Source organism: Perissodus microlepis, chromosome 8, assembly GCF_051167445.1.
Source record: "Perissodus microlepis isolate ML-2025 ecotype Zambia chromosome 8, ASM5116744v1, whole genome shotgun sequence".
NCBI lineage: Eukaryota > Metazoa > Chordata > Actinopteri > Cichliformes > Cichlidae > Perissodus > Perissodus microlepis.
This window is the reverse complement of record NC_140468.1, coordinates 13,235,126-13,256,657: the sequence shown is the minus strand read 5'-3', so window position 1 is coordinate 13,256,657 and position 21,532 is coordinate 13,235,126. Positions and strand designations below refer to the sequence as shown.

At 39.1% G+C, this 21,532-nt stretch overlaps 1 protein-coding gene across 2 annotated transcripts; it reads right to left on the bottom strand.

The window, feature by feature from the left end:
• Positions 1-185: 185 nt before the first annotated feature.
• On the bottom strand, positions 186-20,616 carry LOC146381556 (uncharacterized). Of its 2 annotated transcripts, none has more exons than XM_084937626.1 (4): positions 20,526-20,616; positions 19,583-19,712; positions 14,142-14,271; positions 186-2,713 (listed from the first exon to the last, which is right to left on the bottom strand). In XM_084937626.1, exons 3-4 carry the CDS (start codon positions 14,208-14,210, stop codon positions 2,147-2,149), a joined length of 636 nt encoding a protein of 211 aa, XP_084793752.1. In that variant the 5' UTR covers positions 14,211-14,271; positions 19,583-19,712; positions 20,526-20,616; the 3' UTR covers positions 186-2,146. The 2 variants fall into 2 exon arrangements, with proteins under 2 accessions (XP_084793752.1, XP_084793753.1); XM_084937627.1 differs by having other exon boundaries at positions 19,588-19,712.
• Between the last annotated feature and the right edge of the window lie 916 nt (positions 20,617-21,532).

The following is a 21,532-nucleotide window of genomic DNA, read 5'->3' as shown; positions in this document are numbered from 1 at the left end:
AAAAAAAAAAACAACTTATATTTTATTTATCTGTTTTTGCTTTAAATGTAGCACCACTGCCTGGATAATGCTATAGAGTCCGTGGTTGTGATTGCACAACAAAGAAAATCAATCTGCAAGTTATATTTCTTACATAAAACACGGGAGTGTGAGGGTTTGTGGACATATATACTACCAGTCAAAAGTTTGACCACACCTCATTTAATGTTTTTCTTTATTTTCATGGCTATTTACATTGTAGATTCTCACTTAAGGCATCAAACTATGAATGAACACATATAGAACTATGTAGTAAACAAAAAAGTGTTTTATATTTTAGATTCTTCCAAACAGCCACCACTGTTTCAGTCCCCGAAACAGTCACATGGGGGAGGGGGGGGGGGCACACCTACATACTGTAAAATAGTTTCAGAAAACTGTGAAAAAGTCCATGATTTTCAAAAATTTCTTATATGTGCTTTAGCATAAAACAGCATTTTCTGACTGTCAGGATTCTGCATCTTTCAGTCTAACGTACTTATGTATGTCAGATATGTTACACAAAAAATATACAAAAAAAAGGACCCTGGGATGACACCCCAATGTCAGGTGTCTGCCTCCTGCTGGTTCCAGTGCCCAACGTCGTACAGGAACGTAAACAGCAGTGAGGTTTGTGGGGTTACTGAAGTTTGGCAAGTTGGTATATAATGATGTGCTACGTGACCGCTAGCGACACAGCTATGTTAGCATAATATAAACAGTGAAGCTGGAGGACAAAGTCGCTAGATGACGTCATCGCCTAATTTGCATAATTGGTCATGCAATTATAAAGGACCCTGTAGGAGAGAGAAATAACATCATGGAAGAGACATAAAGTCAGTAAAAACACCCTAAAACCATTTAGTATATATTTAGTAAAACCACACATTAAATTTCTTTTAGCAATTATTGTTTTTTTTAATGTCACAATTCCAACCCTCCTCCTTTATCCGGACTTGTGACTGGGAAAAGTGACCCGAAATATGCACTCTGGCAGAGTTACGTTTTTGTTTACGTGTCTGTGTGTGTCTTTTAAAGAGTTTTAAACCTTGTGATCCACAAAAAAGTAAGAGTAAAAGACGAACATTTTTAACCATAACGTTATTAACAAATTACATTAATCAAAAATGGACATAGCAAGCATCACCAGACAGCTTCAGTCGAAATTGGATGTAGAAGATGGAGGTAAGGCTCTGCGAGGACATCCGATTTCTAAGTTAGCAATAGAATAGAATAGAATAATCCTTTAATTTTCCCACAAGGGGAAATTTGGGTGTAACAGCAGCAAGAAAGACACATATACAAACAAACAGTACACAAGACACAGAACAGAAACATACACAATTTTTACATATTTACATCAAGGACAAGGGCTACCAAAAACAGAGTACTGTACCGTTATTAAATTAAATAAAATTAAATACAGATAAGAGGCAAACCCTGCTTATAGTGTGAATGGGTTGATAAAATAGTGCAAGTTACAGCGCTGATGTAAAACTCTATGTTTGTTGGGAGCAGTTTTGATTGTACAGTCTGACAGCTGCAGGGAGGAAGGATCTGCGGAAACGCTCCTTCATGCATCTAGGATGTAGCAGTCTGTCACTGAAGGAGCTCTGCAGTTCAGCAACATTTACATGCATGGGGTGGGAGACTCTGTCCATCAGAGATGTTATTTTGGCCAGAGTCCTTCTGTCTCCCACAAACTGCACTGGGTCCCAGAATAGAGCTGGTCTTCCTAATGAGTTTATCCAACCTCTTCCTCTCAGCTGCCGATAAACTGCTGCTCCAACATACAACACTGTAAAAAAATGACAGATGCCACCACAGAGTCATAGAAGGTCTTTAAAAGCGCTACCTGGACTCCAAATGACCTCAGCCGCCTCAGCAGGTAGAGTCTGCTCTGTCCCTTCCTGTAGAGAGCATCAGTGTTGTGGCTCCAGTCTAGTTTATTATTCAGGTGAACACCCAGGTACCTATACGAGTCCACTATCTCAATGTCCACTCCCTGGATGTTCACCGGTGTCAGTGTGGTGGGTCTGCGTCTCCGGAAGTCCACCACCAACTCCTTGGTTTTCCCGGCATTGATCAGCAGGTGGTTCTGCTGGCACCAGTCCGCAAAGTCCAGAGTCTACTGTCTGTACTCTGAGTCGTCCTCACCTGTGATGAGGCCAGCTATGGCAGTCGTCAGAGAACTTCTGTAAGTGGCCAGCACAGTTCCCTGTGGGGCCCTCATACTGCAGACCAGCGTATCAGAGACACAGCCCTGTGTCCTCACATACTGTGGGTGTTCTGTGAGGTAGTCCAGTATCCACTGGGACATGTGGTAGTCCACTCCCCATAGCTCCAGCTTGTCCCTCAGAAGTCGTGGCTGGCTGGTGTTGAAAGCACTGGAGAAATCAAAGAACACGATCCTTACAGTGCTTCCAGGCTTCTCCAGGTAAGTCAGAGCTCGGTGCAGGAGGTAGATGATGGCGTCCTCCACCCCAATGCCAGGCTGGTAAGCAAACTGCAGCGGATCCAATGAAGACCTCACCGGGGGTGCAGATGGCTTAGAAGCAGCCTCTGGAGGGTCTTCATCAGATGTGATGTCAGGGCTACCTACCTGAAGCTGCTGAGGTCCTTGGGATGGGAGGTCTTTGGTACTGGTACCACACAGGAGGTCTTCCACAGCTGTGGAACTTTCCCCAGCGACAGGCTCAGGTTGAACAGATGATTGGAATGGTGTATTTTAGTGCATTGATTTATTTTAAACAAAGCAATGTACAACTACCGCTTCTCCCGACCTGCGTTATAGTCAGTGCGGGAGCAGCGGCTTCGCTCATGCGCAATTAATTTGCAGTTTGGACGCGTAGGTGTAAACATCTCCTGCTCTGACAGCAGCTGGGGTCGACTGCTGCGTTAGGACCGCCGCCTGTGAGTGCTTTGGCACGGGCGAGGTGCCCACGGCAGCTCCCGCTGCTTGTAAGAGCGATACGTGCTTTCACGTCAAAAAAGTCGTAATAAGACTCCAATAACACCAGAAAAAATCACCAGATTTGTCGCTTTTTAGAAAAAAGCGACTTTGTCGCTTAACGGCAGCGACTTCCGTTATTTATTTAGCTAAACAAGTAACTTAACACTGGTTACAGCACCATATAAACCCAGCCAACATGTATATATGGGCCCCACCTGGTTTTTGCTTGGTCTGGATGGGTACCATGTGGGCATGGGCTCAAACTGGGCTTTTTGTATGGGGCCTACTTGGGTTTTTCACATTAAACCCATATGGGCAATCCCAAGTGGGCACTTTTAGTAGGTCCTAGCTGGGTCAAACATGGGAAACACTTAACTTGGTCCAAAATGGGAAACACATGTAGGACCCACTTGGGTTTTCCACCTGGGATAGACATGGGCAAACACAGTCATTTAAGGATAGGCTGTTGTTGTGTGCCCCAGGTGGGGCAAAGTGAGGTAATCAATATATGTTTTAGTATCGATGACACAGGTGGGGAACACCTGGTCAAACTATATGGGTGACACATGGGCAAATACAAGTCAGACCCTGAAAACATGTCTATGTGGGCCCCATATGGGGCAAACTGAGGTAATCAATATATTTTTTAGTACTGATGACACAGGTGGGGCCCACCTGGTCAAACTATATGGGTCGCACATGGGCAAATGCAAGTCAGACCCTGAAAAATGTCTATGTGGGCCCCATACGGTTTATGTTAAGTTAATATGGGCACATATTTTATGTGGGCTCAAGATTGTTTAGTATATATGGGACCCACTTGGGTTTCTCACATTAAAGCCATATGGGTGGGCATCCAATGTAGGTCCTAGTTGGGTCAGTGATGGTAAATGTGTACATTGGTTCAAAATGGTAGCACATGCTTATGTGAGGATTCTTCTTCTGTGAAGAGCCAGAGAAAGTGTTATTTGAATAAAGGAGGATTCATTCCAAACAAGCCCATCACAGATTGCACACAACCCAGGGAGTTCTGAAAGTCAAATTGTAAAAAGAATCTCAAAAGAAAGTATGAACATAACTCTCTTTTATAACCTGCAGACGGCACCCATGGGGTACCATTCTCTAACAAATCACCCTAACTTTAACATATTTGGCACAACCTCAGTCTATCACTTTTGCTATCCTTACGTACAGTCAGATGTTCTTTACCCTTCATTTTTGACCCTCTCGGTATTTAGCCTTGGCTAGCGAATGTACTCAAAGTCCACGTTGAGACCTCAAGATGTTATGTGTTATCAGACACTACAACCCAGCTGTCAAGTGAGACTATAGGAACTTTGGTGTTTTTGAACGTTCAATGTTACTCAAAACACTCCGCACACTATTCCAAATAACTGGTTTGAAACTGGTTACTTTTTAATTTTAGATTTCATTTTAAGTACTTAATTTGAACTTTCAGTACTCTGCATGGTAGGCTGCATGGTGAGGCTCAGATAAGATCAAATAAGGACTTCATGATTCTTCTTAGGTAAATTCACTTGTCACAGCAGCAATAATAAGTGATTAAAACAGACACAAGAGTAGAAAAAAAGAAAAGCAAAAAATACAAATAAAAAACCTAAGATAAAAGTGAATTACACAGACAAAATCCAGATTTGGCATTTGCAAATTAAGGATTACTGGTTGTTCAAACAATTAAGACTATTTACTTGAGCAAACGTGCGGTTGAGGATTTTTAGTAGATCAGATACACTCTACTGTATTAGAGAAAAGACAGTACATGGAAGTTGGAAGTTTTGTTTAATCAGATCCAGTAAAGCTCCTGAAGTATATTACCGATCTGTTAAAATGTTACTCTTCAAACTTGTGCCCTCAAATTATATAACCAGAAATAATTTATATTTTCTTTCAAATAGTAGAAAGGAGATGGAATGGGGTCTTTCAAGCAGTCACACTTCAACTGTGTAACTCCCTTGTCCTTTTGGTGTATTGACACTATTGAAACTTTTCAAAAGCAGTCTAATGTTAGAAGAGCTTTTAGGTAAACTGTTTCTGTTGTTATTATTCTTATTCTTATCATGTATTGATAAATAAAGTTCATCTTTTCTTATTCTGTTTTCATTCCGCCATTCTCTCTCTACAGTTTTTGAATTTACATACTGTAACGTACACGGCAGTTTTTTTCTGTACTTCTGCAACCTTTTCTTAGGTTTTCCTATAAGGTATTTGTAATTAATTAACATGAAATTTCCCCTTGTGGGACTAATAAAGGTATCTTATCTTATCTTTAAAAAAATTATTCTTTTTTTGGCTTTACTGGATTCCCACTGAGGTTACTCGGCCATTATGCACTACCCAGTAAACAAAATGGCTGAACAGTATCTTAAATGTTTGAACATGAGCTAGTCATGCCATGTCACGTGATATTCATGTGCAGTGTAGCAAGCTCACCGTATAGGGGTGTAAAACATGAGGCGTATGAGGTGATTGTTTAAATTACAGCAGTAGATGCCTGCAGCTGAAACGGTTTTCTGATCTGAACCTGAACCTACTGGTCACGTTTACGGTAATGTTACCAGATATGCGTTGTACTATAGGAAAACGGTGGTGGATCGGATGCAAAAAGCCCCCAAAAGAAGCACACAGCTTCTTTAGCTCAAACACTGTCTGATCTCTCTCTTAGATACTGTGCTGTTCCATCTAGTTATTGGTTACTGAGAAATGTTTGGTTATTAATTTATTAAGACAGTGCAGCTGTTCGGTGAAGTAGGAAAATGCAAAACATGTTACTATAGCTGAATGCTGTGTAAAATACTAGTAATAAATCTAACTCCCATTTATGGCTTTTACTACTGTGGGGCTAAATAAAAAATTACAGACATAATGAAATCTGCTACAATTACAAAGCTTAAGTTTAAAACAATTATTATTTATTAAGCATTTTTTTGCTCTTTTTTTTATTCTTTTTGCTAATAATGGACTCGATTTTATTATCGAGTTCAAAGACCTATTAAACTTTTAAACCGTTAAATCCAGGAAATTAAATGCTCGTAAATGTACGAGACCTTCTTTATTTGTTGCTAACAATGAAAGTTTCATAGAAGATTCCATAGGAACTGCTTGGGGTCATTTTCGACCCCACTTGTGGAAGAGTGGGGTAGTGATACAAAAACTGCATTTTTTTTTAATTAATGAAAAAATAAATAAAAATAGAAATGGCTTCATGTTACAAACATATTTTATGAAGAATACCTGGAATATGAATATATTACAACTTTTCATTTTAAAGATTTTGAAGAAAAACAACCCGTGGGGTCATTTTTGACCCCACGTGTGCATCTAAGGGTTAAAAGGAAAAAGCTGAAAATTTAAATAGTTAAAAGTTGAAATGTAAATAGTTGGTTTTTGTATTATTATATTTTATGTGGAGTGAATAAATAAAAGTATATTTATGGTGCCTGCTAGAGACAAAACACGTAAAAATTCCAAAACACGTAAAAACTCCATAGCACGTACAAAGGCTGTGTAATTTTGTAGATAATGTCATTGCCCTATGCTCACTGTCGGCAGGTGCAGAAATGAGGTTTTGCCAGGACACTGCTGTCACTAGCACAACAACAGTGGCCTCAATGGAGACAGAGACAGCTCCTGAACTTGCACAGACCTCTAACACAGTTGACCGCAACACGGAAATGCCAGTTGATATTTCACAGGAAACAATAGTCAACTTGCACAGCACAGCAGAAGATTGCCCTGGTGCCAGACTTATCACTAATATCCAAAATACCAATAATGTCAAGGTTATTCAATTTAACATCTTTAAAAACCTGGAGTTCAGTTTAATACGAAAGAACAATTGTCATGCCCAATACTCCAATAGACAAGAAAGATCGTGACGACACTCAGGCTGTAGGAGGGGGAATGGGGTCTTTCAAGCAGTCACACTTCGAGCTTTTAGGTAAACTGTTTCTGTTGTTATTATTATTATTCTTATCATCATTATTATATATTTTATTAATTATATTTTTATTGTGATGTTGATTTGGGTGACAATTATTTGACAAATATTATATATTAATTTTCTAAACATATTAACCATCCCTATGCTTAAAAAAAACTCTAAAAAAATTTTTTTTCCTTTTTAAACTTGTGTATTGTTTGACTTTTAAAATGTTTGTATCGGGTGTAAAATTACTTTTTAAATAAAGTTGTTTTTAATGTGAGCAGCTCCTATTGGCTCGTTTAAAAAGAGGGAGGAGCAGATTGCACCGCCTAGCGTCTAGTCTTCGCGGTCTTTCGTCAGTTGTGGCCTTTTTGTCTCCCTGGTGTTTGAGAATGTGGAGGACAAAAGGATACCAAAGAATCGAAAACTATGACAAAGCTAAATACTGAAAGTTTGATAAGTTTTCATCAATGATTATTTTAGTAACTTTCTATAGTTGTCCTAAACGGTATAAATGGTAAATGACCTGTATTTGTATAGCGCTTTTACTAGTCCCTCAGGGGGAGAAGCATAACATCTTTAGCTAGCAGGTAGAACTGGGTTAATTTACTGTCATTGTCTTTGGCAAACATAATTAAAAGTTAATTACTAAACTCTTACTGCCTATATTCTACTCAATAAAGTTCATCTTTTCTTATTCTGTTTTCATTCCGCCATTCTCTCTCTACAGTTTTTGAATTTACATACTGTAACGTACACGGCAGTTTTTTTCTGTACTTCTGCAACCTTTTCTTAGGTTTTCCTATAAGGTATTTGTAATTAATTAACATGAAATTTCCCCTTGTGGGACTAATAAAGGTATCTTATCTTATCTTAAAAAAAATTATTCTTTTTTTGGCTTTACTGGATTCCCAATCAGGTAACTCGGCCATTATGCACTACCCAGTAAACAAAATGGCTGAACAGTATCTTAAATGTTTGAACATGAGCTAGTCATGCCATGTCACGTGATATTCATGTGCAGTGTAGCAAGCTCACCGTATAGGGGTGTAAAACATGAGGCGTATGAGGTGATTGTTTAAATTACAGCAGTAGATGCCTGCAGCTGAAACGGTTTTCTGATCTGAACCTGAACCTACTGGTCACGTTTACGGTAATGTTACCAGATATGCGTTGTACTATAGGAAAACGGTGGTGGATCGGATGCAAAAAGCCCCCAAAAGAAGCACACAGCTTCTTTAGCTCAAACACTGTCTGATCTCTCTCTTAGATACTGTGCTGTTCCATCTAGTTATTGGTTACTGAGAAATGTTTGGTTATTAATTTATTAAGACAGTGCAGCTGTTCGGTGAAGTAGGAAGATGCAGAACATGTTACTATAGCTGAATGCTGTGTAAAATACTAGTAATAAATCTAACTCCCATTTATGGCTTTTACTACTGTGGGGCTAAATAAAAAATCACAGACATAATGAAATCTGCTACAATTACAAAGCTTAAGTTTAAAACAATTATTATTTATTAAGCATTTTTTTTTGCTCTGTTTTTATTCTTTTTGCTAATAATGGACTCAATTTTATTATCAAGTTCAAAGACCTATTAAACTTTTAAACCATTAAATCCAGGAAATTAAATGCTCGTAAATGTACGAGACCCTCTTTATTTGTTGCTAACAATGAAAGTTTCATAGAAGATTCCATAGGAACTGCTTGGGGTCATTTTCGACCCCACTTGTGGAAGAGTGGGGTAGTGATACAAAAACTGCATTTTTTTTTTTTTTTTTTAATTAATGAAAAAATAAATAAAAATCGAAATGGCTTCATGTTACAAACATATTTTATGAGGAGTACCTGGAATATGAATATATTGCAACTTTTCATTTTAAAGATTTTGAAGAAAAACAACGGGTTGCATCTAAGGGTTAAAAGGAAAAAGCTGAAAATTTAAATGGTTAAAATTTGAAATGTAAATAGTTGGTTTTTGTATTATATGATTTATTTATTATATTTTATGTGGAGTGAATAAATAAAACTATATTTATGGTGCCTGCTAGAGACAAAGCACGTACAAACCCCAAAACACGTAAAAACTCCATAGCACGTACAAAGGCTGTGTAATTTTTAAAAGTTTACGCACTTTGGAATACAGTTACGTAAAGTCACAGTTGTTGGACAAAATAAATGTGAAAAATGTTGTTTTGTGTACCTTCGTGATTTTTGAAATGGTTTTATTTACAAACTTGTTTTTGCTTGCGGTCAGCTTTAATATATTTGGTGTCGTATTGGCCGTCTGATAAATTGATTTTGTCACTGTTTTGCTACATGGGGCCCACCCAGTGCCAGAAATTAGCCAATTCAAACTAGAAGTAAGATGCAACTACAGAACCCACTGATAATGCCATTCCAACTTTTTAGCTCATGTTGTACCCACAAAAAACTTGAAAGATGGGGCCCGGGTGGGTTTCTATGTACTTTGCCTAGATGGGGCCCATTTAGTTCCCAGATTTTACCAATATAACACCGAGATGGGCTTATAAAATGGGGCCATTATGGAACCCGCGGACAATCCCACTTAAAACCCACTTTTTAGTCTTTGTGGTGCCCACATGGTACCCACAAAAAACTTGAAAGATGGGGCCCGGGGGGGTTTCTGTGTACTTTGCCCAGTTGGGGCCCATATAGTTCCTATACATAACACCTATATGGGCATTTAACATGGGGCCATTACGGAACCTGCGGACAATCCTATATGGGGCCCATTTTTCAGCCCATTTCCAAACCATATGGGCCCCACAAATAAATGTTGGCTGGGTTTAGACAAGCGCTGCCGTCCAGTCCTGAGCTTTCTATGTGAGAGCAAGCTGTAAAATTTGAAAACAAAAAATAAATAAATAAAAAAAGCGTCGTTTGTTGATCGTCGTGGGCCCGCTGTTTGATGGCGCTCCGTCGCTAGGCGGGTTGGACGCTGGGTGCGAGTAATACAGTGGGGCCCGTAATCTCAAGGGCGGATACACCCCGGGTCTTTTCCTGTCTGGGTTGCCATTCCCCGACAACAGCAGGTTAATAATAAGGGCAGCTTAATGAACGTGAAGATTCAAGACGTTTTGTGACCGAATGAATTTCAAAGAGTAAGTGTACTGTGACGTCACGTCACGTGTGCCTTGACGTCACACGTGCCGTGGGGGTATATATGAGCGCGCGTCAGAACGCGAGCTCATATATACCCCCAAGGTAAGGCACTCTACTACACCTAGTGTTGAAAGCACATTTTAACAAAATTAACGCTGATTCTATAGTCTTCTAACAATCGTCTAAAGGTTAGAGCATATAGTTTATCTCTACTGAACCCTATCTCCTCTGTTTACAAATATGTGGCGCTCAGTGTTCAGTCGTACAAATTCTTCAGATACTGACGGCTTTGAGGTGCTTGACGAATGTTATTTGGACCCTGATGGGTTCTTACTGATACCTAATTCCAGAGATGAACAATCACACCCCTCTGAAACATCTGAGATTCCTACAACTAGTGTTTCTGTAAACACTGATGAAAATGCACACACCTCTGAAACAGATCAGGTTCCTACAACCAGTGTTTCTACAAGCAACTATGAACCTGAAGAGTCTCCCACCACTGAAAGTTACAGCAGCACTGACTTATTCAGTGCCGTCCTTCCTGATCCTTCAGATAACGGACCTGAAGATAATGAACAAAATGTTGTCCCAGGCAGTCTTCAAACAGAGGAAGAAGAAACTATTTCTTTTGGAGTTCAAACAAATGTTCCAAATCTCTATTCCTCTTTTAGAGTTCCAGATGTGCCTGTGGGCCTTAGAGAAGCCTTTATCACCATCACCAGGCACCTCTTTAATATTGGTCGAGCACCATTTGCCCCATTTCCTTCACCCACTAGAGAAACTGAACGTTTACCCACCTTTAAAACAGATGAGACTCCTACAACCAGTGTTTATATGAACAACACTGAAGATGACGAGTTTCCAGCTAGTGATAGTTATAGCACTAACTTATTCAATGGTGACATTCCTGAATCTTCCGATATTAATGGATCTGAAGATGTTGTACCAGACAGTGTCCAAAGAGAGCAAGAAGAAGCTAGTTTTTCCCAACTTCAAACATATCTTTCAGCTCTTGTTTCTGTTATTACAGCTCCAGTTGACTCTGTGGGCCAAGCAACATTTTATGTCACCAGGCAACTCGTTAATTTTGGTCAAGCACTATTTGCCTTAACCACTAGTGAAACTGAACGTTCACCCACTTTTGAAACAACTGAGGTTGCTACAACCAGTGTTTCTCTAATTAATTTTGAACGTGAAGAGTCTTCGAGTAATGAGATTTACAGCATTGCTCCAGCTGTGTCTGTGGGCCGAAGAATACATTTTGTCAGCAGGCACGTCCTTAATAATGGTCGAGTGCCTTTTACCTTACCCACCTCTGAAATAACTGAGGTTCCTACAACAAGTGTTTCTATAAACAACTGTGGACATGAAGTGTCTCCCACCAATGCGAGTTACAGCATTGATTTATTCAATGTTGGCCTTCCTGACTCTTCAGATAACAGATCTGAAGACAATGAACAAAATGTTGCCCAAGGAATTCTTCAAGGACAGGACGAAGAAACTATTGTTTCCAGAATTTACACAAACCTTTCAGGTTTTTATTCCTTCATTAGAATGCCAGTTGTGTCTGTGGCCCGAAGAATATTTTTTGTGAACAGGCACATCTTTAATATTTTTCGAGTGCCTTTTACCTCACCCACCAATGTTGGCCTTCCTGACTCTTCAGATAACAGATCTGAAGAGAATGAACAAAATATTGTCCAAGGAAGTCGTCAAAGAGAGGATGAAGAAACTGTTCTTTCCAGAGTTCACAGAAATCTTTCAGCCTTTTATCCCTTTATTAGAGATCTAGTTGTGTCTGCGGGCCAAGGAGTAATTTTTCTCATCAGGCCCATCCTTAATATTTGTCTAGCACCATTTACCTTATTGAACAATCTGTTCACAGCAATTGTTCAATATGTGTTTTCCCTTGCCCAGACAGGAATTTCAGCCCTGAATCAAACAATCAGAAGATTTTTTAAGTCCAATTTGTATAATAGGTACAATAATATGTGTGATTTTTGTAATTGTAATTTTTACTTTTATACCATTTTTCATACACTACATCGTAAATCACTAACTTAACAAACAAACAGCACATGCTGTTGCATCATTTTTCTCTTAAAATTCAGTTTCCTTAGCATAAAATTACATCACAATTATGCCCCCAGCCAGTCACAGCAGAAGGCTGCTCCTCCCTGAGTCTGGTTCTGCTGAAGGTTTCTTCCTATTAAAAGGGAGTTTTTCCTTCCCACCGTCGCCTTAGTGCTTGCTCATAGGGGATCGTTTGATTGCTGGGGTTTTCTCTCTAATACTGTGGGGTTTTAACCTTACAGTACAAAGAGCTTTAAAGTGCCTGTTCTAACACAGCATTATTAAATAGACTTTAAATGGCTTCAACTGAAAAAACATTACTTAATAAAAAAAAAAAAAATCAATAAATAATGGTGTGTGTTTGTTTCATTTTTCTATACCAGGGTAACTGCTAAAACTTAGTGGGTTATAATTTATGTAGCTTTTAACAGATTATTGTTGTTTCAAATGTGACTGTGCTGAGTGGCCGTGGCACTGTGCGCACTTAAGTGATATTGGTGATTGGAAGCCAGTGTTTTAGTCTTCTCCTTTTTTTTCCTGATTAGTTTATTTTATACTTTATTTTTAAGTCTTGGATCTATTTTTATGGGTCGCTCTGGTTTTAAAAACAAATTTAAAGCTCTTACTGGTCATTAACACAAATGCAGCGTTTACCTGTACAGGGATTGACCACTAGAGGTCCTTTAACTCAAGGTTTACATTCATCAGCAACTTCCTTGTCAAATGCTAAATGCTGATCAGATTAAATAGGATTATCAAGGGACAATACATTTTGTTCTTAATATCATATTATTTCATCTATCATGTCTTTTCTATGATTCATATTTTATTGATGAGACCGTCGAAAGCGAGGTAGCAAATACTCAAAGATTAACTAGTCAGGACATGTGATTTCTACATTTCTACAGTTTTTTTTACAGGGTGGTCTTTGGCATGTTATCTTATTTTTGGTGAATAAAACAAAACCACCAGTGAAAAAAAATCCCATGTGAAAGAGCCTTTCACGTGGGATTTAGTAAACTGTAAGTAAATTGTAACTCATGCAGTTGTAACCCCTTTAAACACTCTTCCGTGTCCTGTAGGAAATGGAATACCAAATGAACTGACTAAAGGGGGTGCCTGTAAAAATTCCTGAGGTTCTTCTGCCCACTGGTGCTGCTGCAGCTGATTTCTATCAACAAGAGGTGGGATCACCTGCAAAGAGACTGCAATTTTTGGTTTGGGACCTTTCCCCTCTGAAGAAGCCAAACAGTGGACTGAAACTGTTTGGGTCTCATTTTGATTTGTGGTCACTGTACCAAAAATGTGGTTCATCATAATTATGGAACATTTAAAGATGCAGTTATATTTCTTATTGACATCACCAGAAATTGTGTGTGACTTCTTATGGTGGTGTTCAATAAAGAAGTATAATAATTTTTAAGAATAACAAAAAGCCATTTACTATAGAGTAAACTGTGAAAGCTGCTTCTATTTAGAACAGTTACAATGTTTTGTTTGATCTGATTTCTTGCAATAAACAGAGACAATTTGCAATTCTCTAAGTCTTTGTAACAGGTCCTTTGTAAAGAATTCAACTTTTGTGTAAACACCCAAGTTCACCAGATATCTGGGAAACAATGCAACAATTTATTTTAATAATTCTATAAAGAAGTGTTAAATTGCAGTTAGCAGCTACTGCTCCAAACCTCGTAATAAACATCAAACAGGATTAAAACCTCAGGACAACCAAAAAAACAAGATGACATCATTACAAAGAAAACCACACATCAATTAGAACAAGCAAATGTGTTCTTAAAAAGCCTCAGAGGTTGCAGGTCCTCTAAAGATCATCTTCCTCTGTAGGATAACCAAATCAATTAAATCAACTGCTGTGGTGGTGATATGAAATGCAACCTTTGCAGCCTCTGTAGCTTTCTAGTAACACATTTGCCTATTCCTATTGAAACAATGTTACATGAATAACACATTTACATCTCTTTAAAGAGAGTCAGAACAGCATGGAGACTCTTAACCTCGTGTACCTTACAATTACATTCTTCTCTGCATTTCAGACCATGAGCTGCAGTTAACAGCCACACTGCTCCACACATCCAACATCAGCATCCGACTAGAGACTTGCAACATGTGGAAAACTGGGCTTCTTCATAACAGCTACAAGGTTAAAAAAAAAACAGAAGAAGAAAAATATATTAGTTACTTCAACTGTAAACTAAGAAATTAAACTAAAGACAATCTTTTGAACTTGCTGTACCATTTGCAAACGAGGCAGATTAAGGCATCCTTTACAGAATGGAGCTAGGCATCAATCTTTACTGCTGTGTGTGTGCAGTCTTTGCAGGTTCAGATAGCTGATTTATGGTCAAAGTGATGTCTTGGAGGCTTAATGTATTAGTCAAGTAAACTGACTTTTAATACTTTATGCATGTGTGTAGCGCAAGAGGGAGAGAGAGAGAGCGTGATTTTGACTTTACATAAATTACCTTGCTTTAGCATTTCTCCTGGAACTCTGCAAAGTCATCGTGAGAGACAGGAAAGATTTTTCTGGACTTCTGTTTCCACTAATTGGAACCTTAGGAAAGGTTAAGTTTGCCATGCACGTCAGATTTTCCTGTGCATTTTCATATCTCTGCTAACACACGTGTAAAAATGTCAGTGGGCTAAAACAAAATTGCTCTGCCAAAAATACAGGCCATGTGTGCTCACAGCCCCATCCGCCAAGTTGACGGTCGGGTCGTAAATTAAGAAAAAACAAAATACTTAAAAGGCAACGGTAGCGCATAATGTACAGAACTGAATGTAACTGTACAGTGCACGCAAACAAGTAAATTAACACACGGTTACAGCACCATACCGTAAAGTCCTCAGTTATTTATTTAGCTAATATCTAGTAGCTGATGTCTTATACGCTAACTTGGCTTCCCGCAATCTTACATTCCTGAAATAAAAACACAAAGCAGTTACCTTTAATACCTCCGATCAGTATAATTTCACTCCACGTTAACAGGATGGCTCTTTAGACAAGCGCTGCCGTCCAGTCCTGAGCTTTCTATGTGAGAGCAAGCTGTAAAATTTGAAAACAAACAAATAAATAAATTTTAAAAAGCGTCGTTTGTTGATCGTCGTGGGCCCGCTGTTTGATGGCGCTCCGTCGCTAGGCGGGTTGGACGCTGGGTGCGAGTAATACAGTGGGGCCGTAATCTCAAGGGCGGATACACCCCGGGTCTTTTCCTGTCTGGGTTGCCATTCCCCGACAACAGCAGGTTAATAATAAGGGCAGCTTAATGAACGTGAAGATTCAAGACGTTTTGTGACCGAATGAATTTCAAAGAGTAAGTGTACTGTGAGGTCACGTCACGTGTGCCTTGACGTCACACGTGCCGTGGGGGTATATAAGAGCGCGCGTCAGAACGCGAGCTCATATATACCCCCAAGGTAAGGCACTCTACTACACCTAGTGTTGAAAGCACATTTTAACAAAATTAACGCTGATTCTATAGTCTTCTAACAATCGTCTAAAGATTAGAGCATATAGTTTATCTCTACTGAACCCTATCTCCCCTGTTTACAAATATGTGGCGCTCAGTGTTCAGTCGTACAAATTCTTCAGATACTGACGGCTTTGAGGTGCTTGACAGATATTATTTAGAGCCTGATGGGTTCTTCTTACCGATATCTATTTCTAGAGATGAACAGTCTGAGGTTCCTAAAACCAGTGTTTCTGTAAACGCCTATGAAAATGAACAGGCAACCACCTCTGAAATAGATGAGGCTCCTAAAACCAGTATAAACAACTTTGAACATGAAGAGTCTCCCACCAGTGAGAATTACAGCACTGATTTATTCAATGGCGTCCTCCCCAAACCTTCAGATATGAACAAATCTGAAGAGAATGAACAAAACGCTGACCAAGGAAGTTTTCAAAGAGAGGAGAAAGAAACTTTTTTTTCCAGAGTTCAAACAAATCTTTCAGCTCTGTCTTCCATTATTACAGCTCCAGTTGAGTCTGTTGGGCGAGGAGTCATTTTTGTCACCAGGCACATTTTTAATATTGGTCGAGCACCATTTACCTCACCCACTAGTGAAACGGAAAAGTCACCCACCCCTGAAACAACTGAGGTTCCTTCACGGAGTGTTTCTGTAAACAACTTTGAATACGAACAGTCACCCTCCAGTGAAACAACTAAGATTCCTACAACCAGTGTTAATATGAACAACGCTGAAGATGAAAAGTCTTCAGCCAGCGAGAGTTACAACACTGATTTATTAAATGCCATTCTTCCTGAACCTTCAGATAACGGACCCGAAGATAATGAACAAAATGTTGTCCCAGGCAGTCTTCAAACAAAGGAAGAAGAAACTATTTCTTCCAGAGTTCAAGCAAATGCTCCAAATCTCTATTCCTCTTGTAGAGTTCCAGATGTGCCTGTGGGCCTTAGAGAAGCTTTCATCACCAGGCACCTCCTTAATATTGGTCGAGCACCATCTACCTCAAATATTCCAAATCTCTATTCCTCTTGTAGAGTTCCAGATGTGCCTGTGGGCCTTAGAGAAGCTTTCATCACCAGGCACCTCCTTAATATTGGTCGAGCACCATCTACCTCAAATATTCCAAATCTCTATTCCTCTTGTAGAGTTCCAGATGTGCCTGTGGGCCTTAGAGAAGCTTTCATCACCAGGCACCTCCTTAATATTGGTCGAGCACCATTTACCTCAAATATTCCAAATCTCTATTCCTCTTGTAGAGTTCCAGATGTGCCTGTGGGCCTTAGAGAAGCTTTCATCACCAGGCACCTGCTTAATATTGGTCGAGCACCATTTACCTCAAATATTCCAAATCTCTATTCCTCTTGTAGAGTTCCAGATGTGCCTGTGGGCCTTAGAGAAGCTTTTATCTCTAGGCACCTGCTTAATATTGGTCGAGCACCATTTAGCTCAGTTACCACACCCACTAGTGTGACCTCTGAAACAGCTAAGGTTCCTAAAACCACTGTTTCTATAAACAACTTTGGACATGAAGATTCTCCCACCAGTGAGAGTTACAGCATTGATTTATTCAATGTTGGTCTCCCTGCAGCTTCAGATAACAGATCTGAAGAGAATGAACCAAATATTGTCCAAGGAACTCTTCAAAGAGAGGACGGAGACCCTGCTGTTTCCAGACTTCACAGAAATCTTTCAGGTTTTAATTCCCTTATTACAGCTCCAGTTGTGCTTGCGGGCCAAGGAGTCATTTTTGTCACCAGGCACATCCTTAATATTTGTGGAGCACCATTTACCTCATTGTTCAATCATCTTTCAGCAATTATTCAGCGTAGCTTTCCCCATAGAGCTAATTCAGGCCTGATTCCTACAATCAGAAGATGGTTAGATATAATTTCTTGGATGACTTCAGTAATTGGTGCACTTGCACTTATAATCATACTTAAAATAGTCATCATGGTAATTCACTAATTCTAACAAACAAACATGAAATTCAGTATCCTTAGCATAAAATTACATCACAATTATGCCCCCAGCCAGTCACAGCAGAAGGCTGCCCCTCCCTGAGTCTGGTTCTGCTGAAGGTTTCTTCCTATTAAAAGGGAGTTTTTCCTTCCCACCGTCGCCTTAGTGCTTGCTCATAGGGGATCGTTTGATTGCTGGGGTTTTCTCTCTAATACTGTGGGGTTTTAACCTTACAGTACAAAGAGCTTTAAAGTGCCTGTTCTAACACAGCATTATTAAATAGACTTTAAATGGCTTCAACTGAAAAAACATTACTTAATAAAAAAAAAAAAATCAATAAATAATGGTGTGTGTTTGTTTCATTTTTCTATACCAGGGTAACTGCTAAAACTTAGTGGGTTATAATTTATGTAGCTTTTAACAGATTATTGTTGTTTCAAATGTGACTGTGCTGAGTGGCCGTGGCACTGTGCGCACTTAAGTGATATTGGTGATTGGAAGCCAGTGTTTTAGTCTTCTCCTTTTTTTTCCTGATTAGTTTATTTTATACTTTATTTTTAAGTCTTGGATCTATTTTTATGGGTCGCTCTGGTTTTAAAAACAAATTTAAAGCTCTTACTGGTCATTAACACAAATGCAGCGTTTACCTGTACAGGGATTGACCACTAGAGGTCCTTTAACTCAAGGTTTACATTCATCAGCAACTTCCTTGTCAAATGCTAAATGCTGATCAGATTAAATAGGATTATCAAGGGACAATACATTTTGTTCTTAATATCATATTATTTCATCTATCATGTCTTTTCTATGATTCATATTTTATTGATGAGACCGTCGAAAGCGAGGTAGCAAATACTCAAAGATTAACTAGTCAGGACATGTGATTTCTACATTTCTACAGTTTTTTTTACAGGGTGGTCTTTGGCATGTTATCTTATTTTTGGTGAATAAAACAAAACCACCAGTGAAAAAAAATCCCATGTGAAAGAGCCTTTCACGTGGGATTTAGTAAACTGTAAGTAAATTGTAACTCATGCAGTTGTAACCCCTTTAAACACTCTTCCGTGTCCTGTAGGAAATGGAATACCAAATGAACTGACTAAAGGGGGTGCCTGTAAAAATTCCTGAGGTTCTTCTGCCCACTGGTGCTGCTGCAGCTGATTTCTATCAACAAGAGGTGGGATCACCTGCAAAGAGACTGCAATTTTTGGTTTGGGGCCTTTCCCCTCTGAAGAAGCCAAACAGTGGACTGAAACTGTTTGGGTCTCATTTTGATTTGTGGTCACTGTACCAAAAATGTGGTTCATCATAATTATGGAACATTTAAAGATGCAGTTATATTTCTTATTGACATCACCAGAAATTGTGTGTGACTTCTTATGGTGGTGTTCAATAAAGAAGTATAATAATTTTTAAGAATAACAAAAAGCCATTTACTATAGAGTAAACTGTGAAAGCTGCTTCTATTTAGAACAGTTACAATATTTTGTTTGATCTGATTTCTTGCAATAAACAGAGACAATTTGCAATTCTCTAATTCTTTGTAACAGGTCCTTTGTAAAGAATTCAACTTTTGTGTAAACACCCAAGTTCACCAGATATCTGGGAAACAATGCAACAATTTATTTTAATAATTATATAAAGAAGTGTTAAATTGCAGTTAGCAGCTACTGCTCCAAACCTCGTAATAAACATCAAACAGGATTAAAACCTCAGGACAACCAAGAAAACAAGATGACATCATTACAAAGAAAACCACACATCAATTAGAACAAGCAAATGTGTTCTTAAAAAGCCTCAGAGGTTGCAGGTCCTCTAAAGATCATCTTCCTCTGTAGGATAACCAAATCAATTAAATCAACTGCTGTGGTGATGATATGAAATGCAACCTTTGCAGCCTCTGTAGCTTTCTAGTAACACATTTGCCTATTCCTATTGAAACAATGTTACATGAATAACACATTTACATCTCTTTAAAGAGAGTCAGAACAGCATGGAGACTCTTAACCTCGTGTACCTTACAATTACATTCTTCTCTGCATTTCAGACCATGATCTGCAGTTAACAGCCACACTGCTCCACACATCCAACATCAGCATCTGACTAGACACTTGCAACATGTGGAAAACTGGGCTTCTTCATAACAGCTACAAGGTTAAAAAAAAAAACAGAAGAAGAAAAATATATTAGTTACTTCAACTGTAAACTGAGAAATTAAACTAAAGACAATCTTTTGAACTTGCTGTACCATTTGCAAACGAGGCAGATTAAGGCATCCTTTACAGAATGGAGCTAGGCATCAATCTTTACTGCTGTGTGTGTGCAGTCTTTGCAGGTTCAGATAGCTGATTTATGGTCAAAGTGATGTCTTGGAGGCTTAATGTATTAGTCAAGTAAACTGACTTTTAATACTTTATGCATGTGTGTAGCGCAAGAGGGAGAGAGAGAGAGAGCATGATTTTGACTTTACATAAATTACCTTGCTTTAGCATTTCTCCTGGAACTCTGCAAAGTCATCGTGAGAGACAGGAAAGATTTTTCTGGACTTCTGTTTCCACTAATTGGAACCTTAGGAAAGGTTAAGTTTGCCATGCACGTCAGATTTTCCTGTGCATTTTCATATCTCTGCTAACACACGTGTAAAAATGTCAGTGGGCTAAAACAAAATTGCTCTGCCAAAAATACAGGCCATGTGTGCTCACAGCCCCATCCGCCAAGTTGACGGTCGGGTCGTAAATTAAGAAAAAACAAAATACTTAAAAGGCAACGGTAGCGCATAATGTACAGAACTGAATGTAACTGTACAGTGCACGCAAACAAGTAAATTAACACACGGTTACAGCACCATACCGTAAAGTCCTCCGTTATTTATTTAGCTAATATCTAGTAGCTGATGTCTTATACGCTAACTTGGCTTCCCGCAATCTTACATTCCTGAAATAAAAACACAAAGCAGTTACCTTTAATACCTCCGATCAGTATAATTTCACTCCACGTTAACAGGATGGCTCTTTAGACAAGCGCTGCCGTCCAGTCCTGAGCTTTCTATGTGAGAGCAAGCTGTAAAATTTGAAAACAAACAAATAAATAAATTTTAAAAAGCGTCGTTTGTTGATCGTCGTGGGCCCGCTGTTTGATGGCGCTCCGTCGCTAGGCGGGTTGGACGCTGGGTGCGAGTAATACAGTGGGGCCGTAATCTCAAGGGCGGATACACCCCGGGTCTTTTCCTGTCTGGGTTGCCATTCCCCGACAACAGCAGGTTAATAATAAGGGCAGCTTAATGAACGTGAAGATTCAAGACGTTTTGTGACCGAATGAATTTCAAAGAGTAAGTGTACTGTGAGGTCACGTCACGTGTGCCTTGACGTCACACGTGCCGTGGGGGTATATAAGAGCGCGCGTCAGAACGCGAGCTCATATATACCCCCAAGGTAAGGCACTCTACTACACCTAGTGTTGAAAGCACATTTTAACAAAATTAACGCTGATTCTATAGTCTTCTAACAATCGTCTAAAGGTTAGAGCATATAGTTTATCTCTACTGAACCCTATCTCCCCTGTTTACAAATATGTGGCGCTCAGTGTTCAGTCGTACAAATTCTTCAGATACTGACGGCTTTGAGGTGCTTGACAGATATTATTTAGAGCCTGATGGGTTCTTCTTACCGATATCTATTTCTAGAGATGAACAGTCTGAGGTTCCTAAAACCAGTGTTTCTGTAAACGCCTATGAAAATGAACAGGCAACCACCTCTGAAATAGATGAGGCTCCTAAAACCAGTATAAACAACTTTGAACATGAAGAGTCTCCCACCAGTGAGAATTACAGCACTGATTTATTCAATGGCATCCTCCCCAAACCTTCAGATATGAACAAATCTGAAGAGAATGAACAAAACGCTGACCAAGGAAGTTTTCAAAGAGAGGAGAAAGAAACGTTTTTTTCCAGAGTTCAAACAAATCTTTC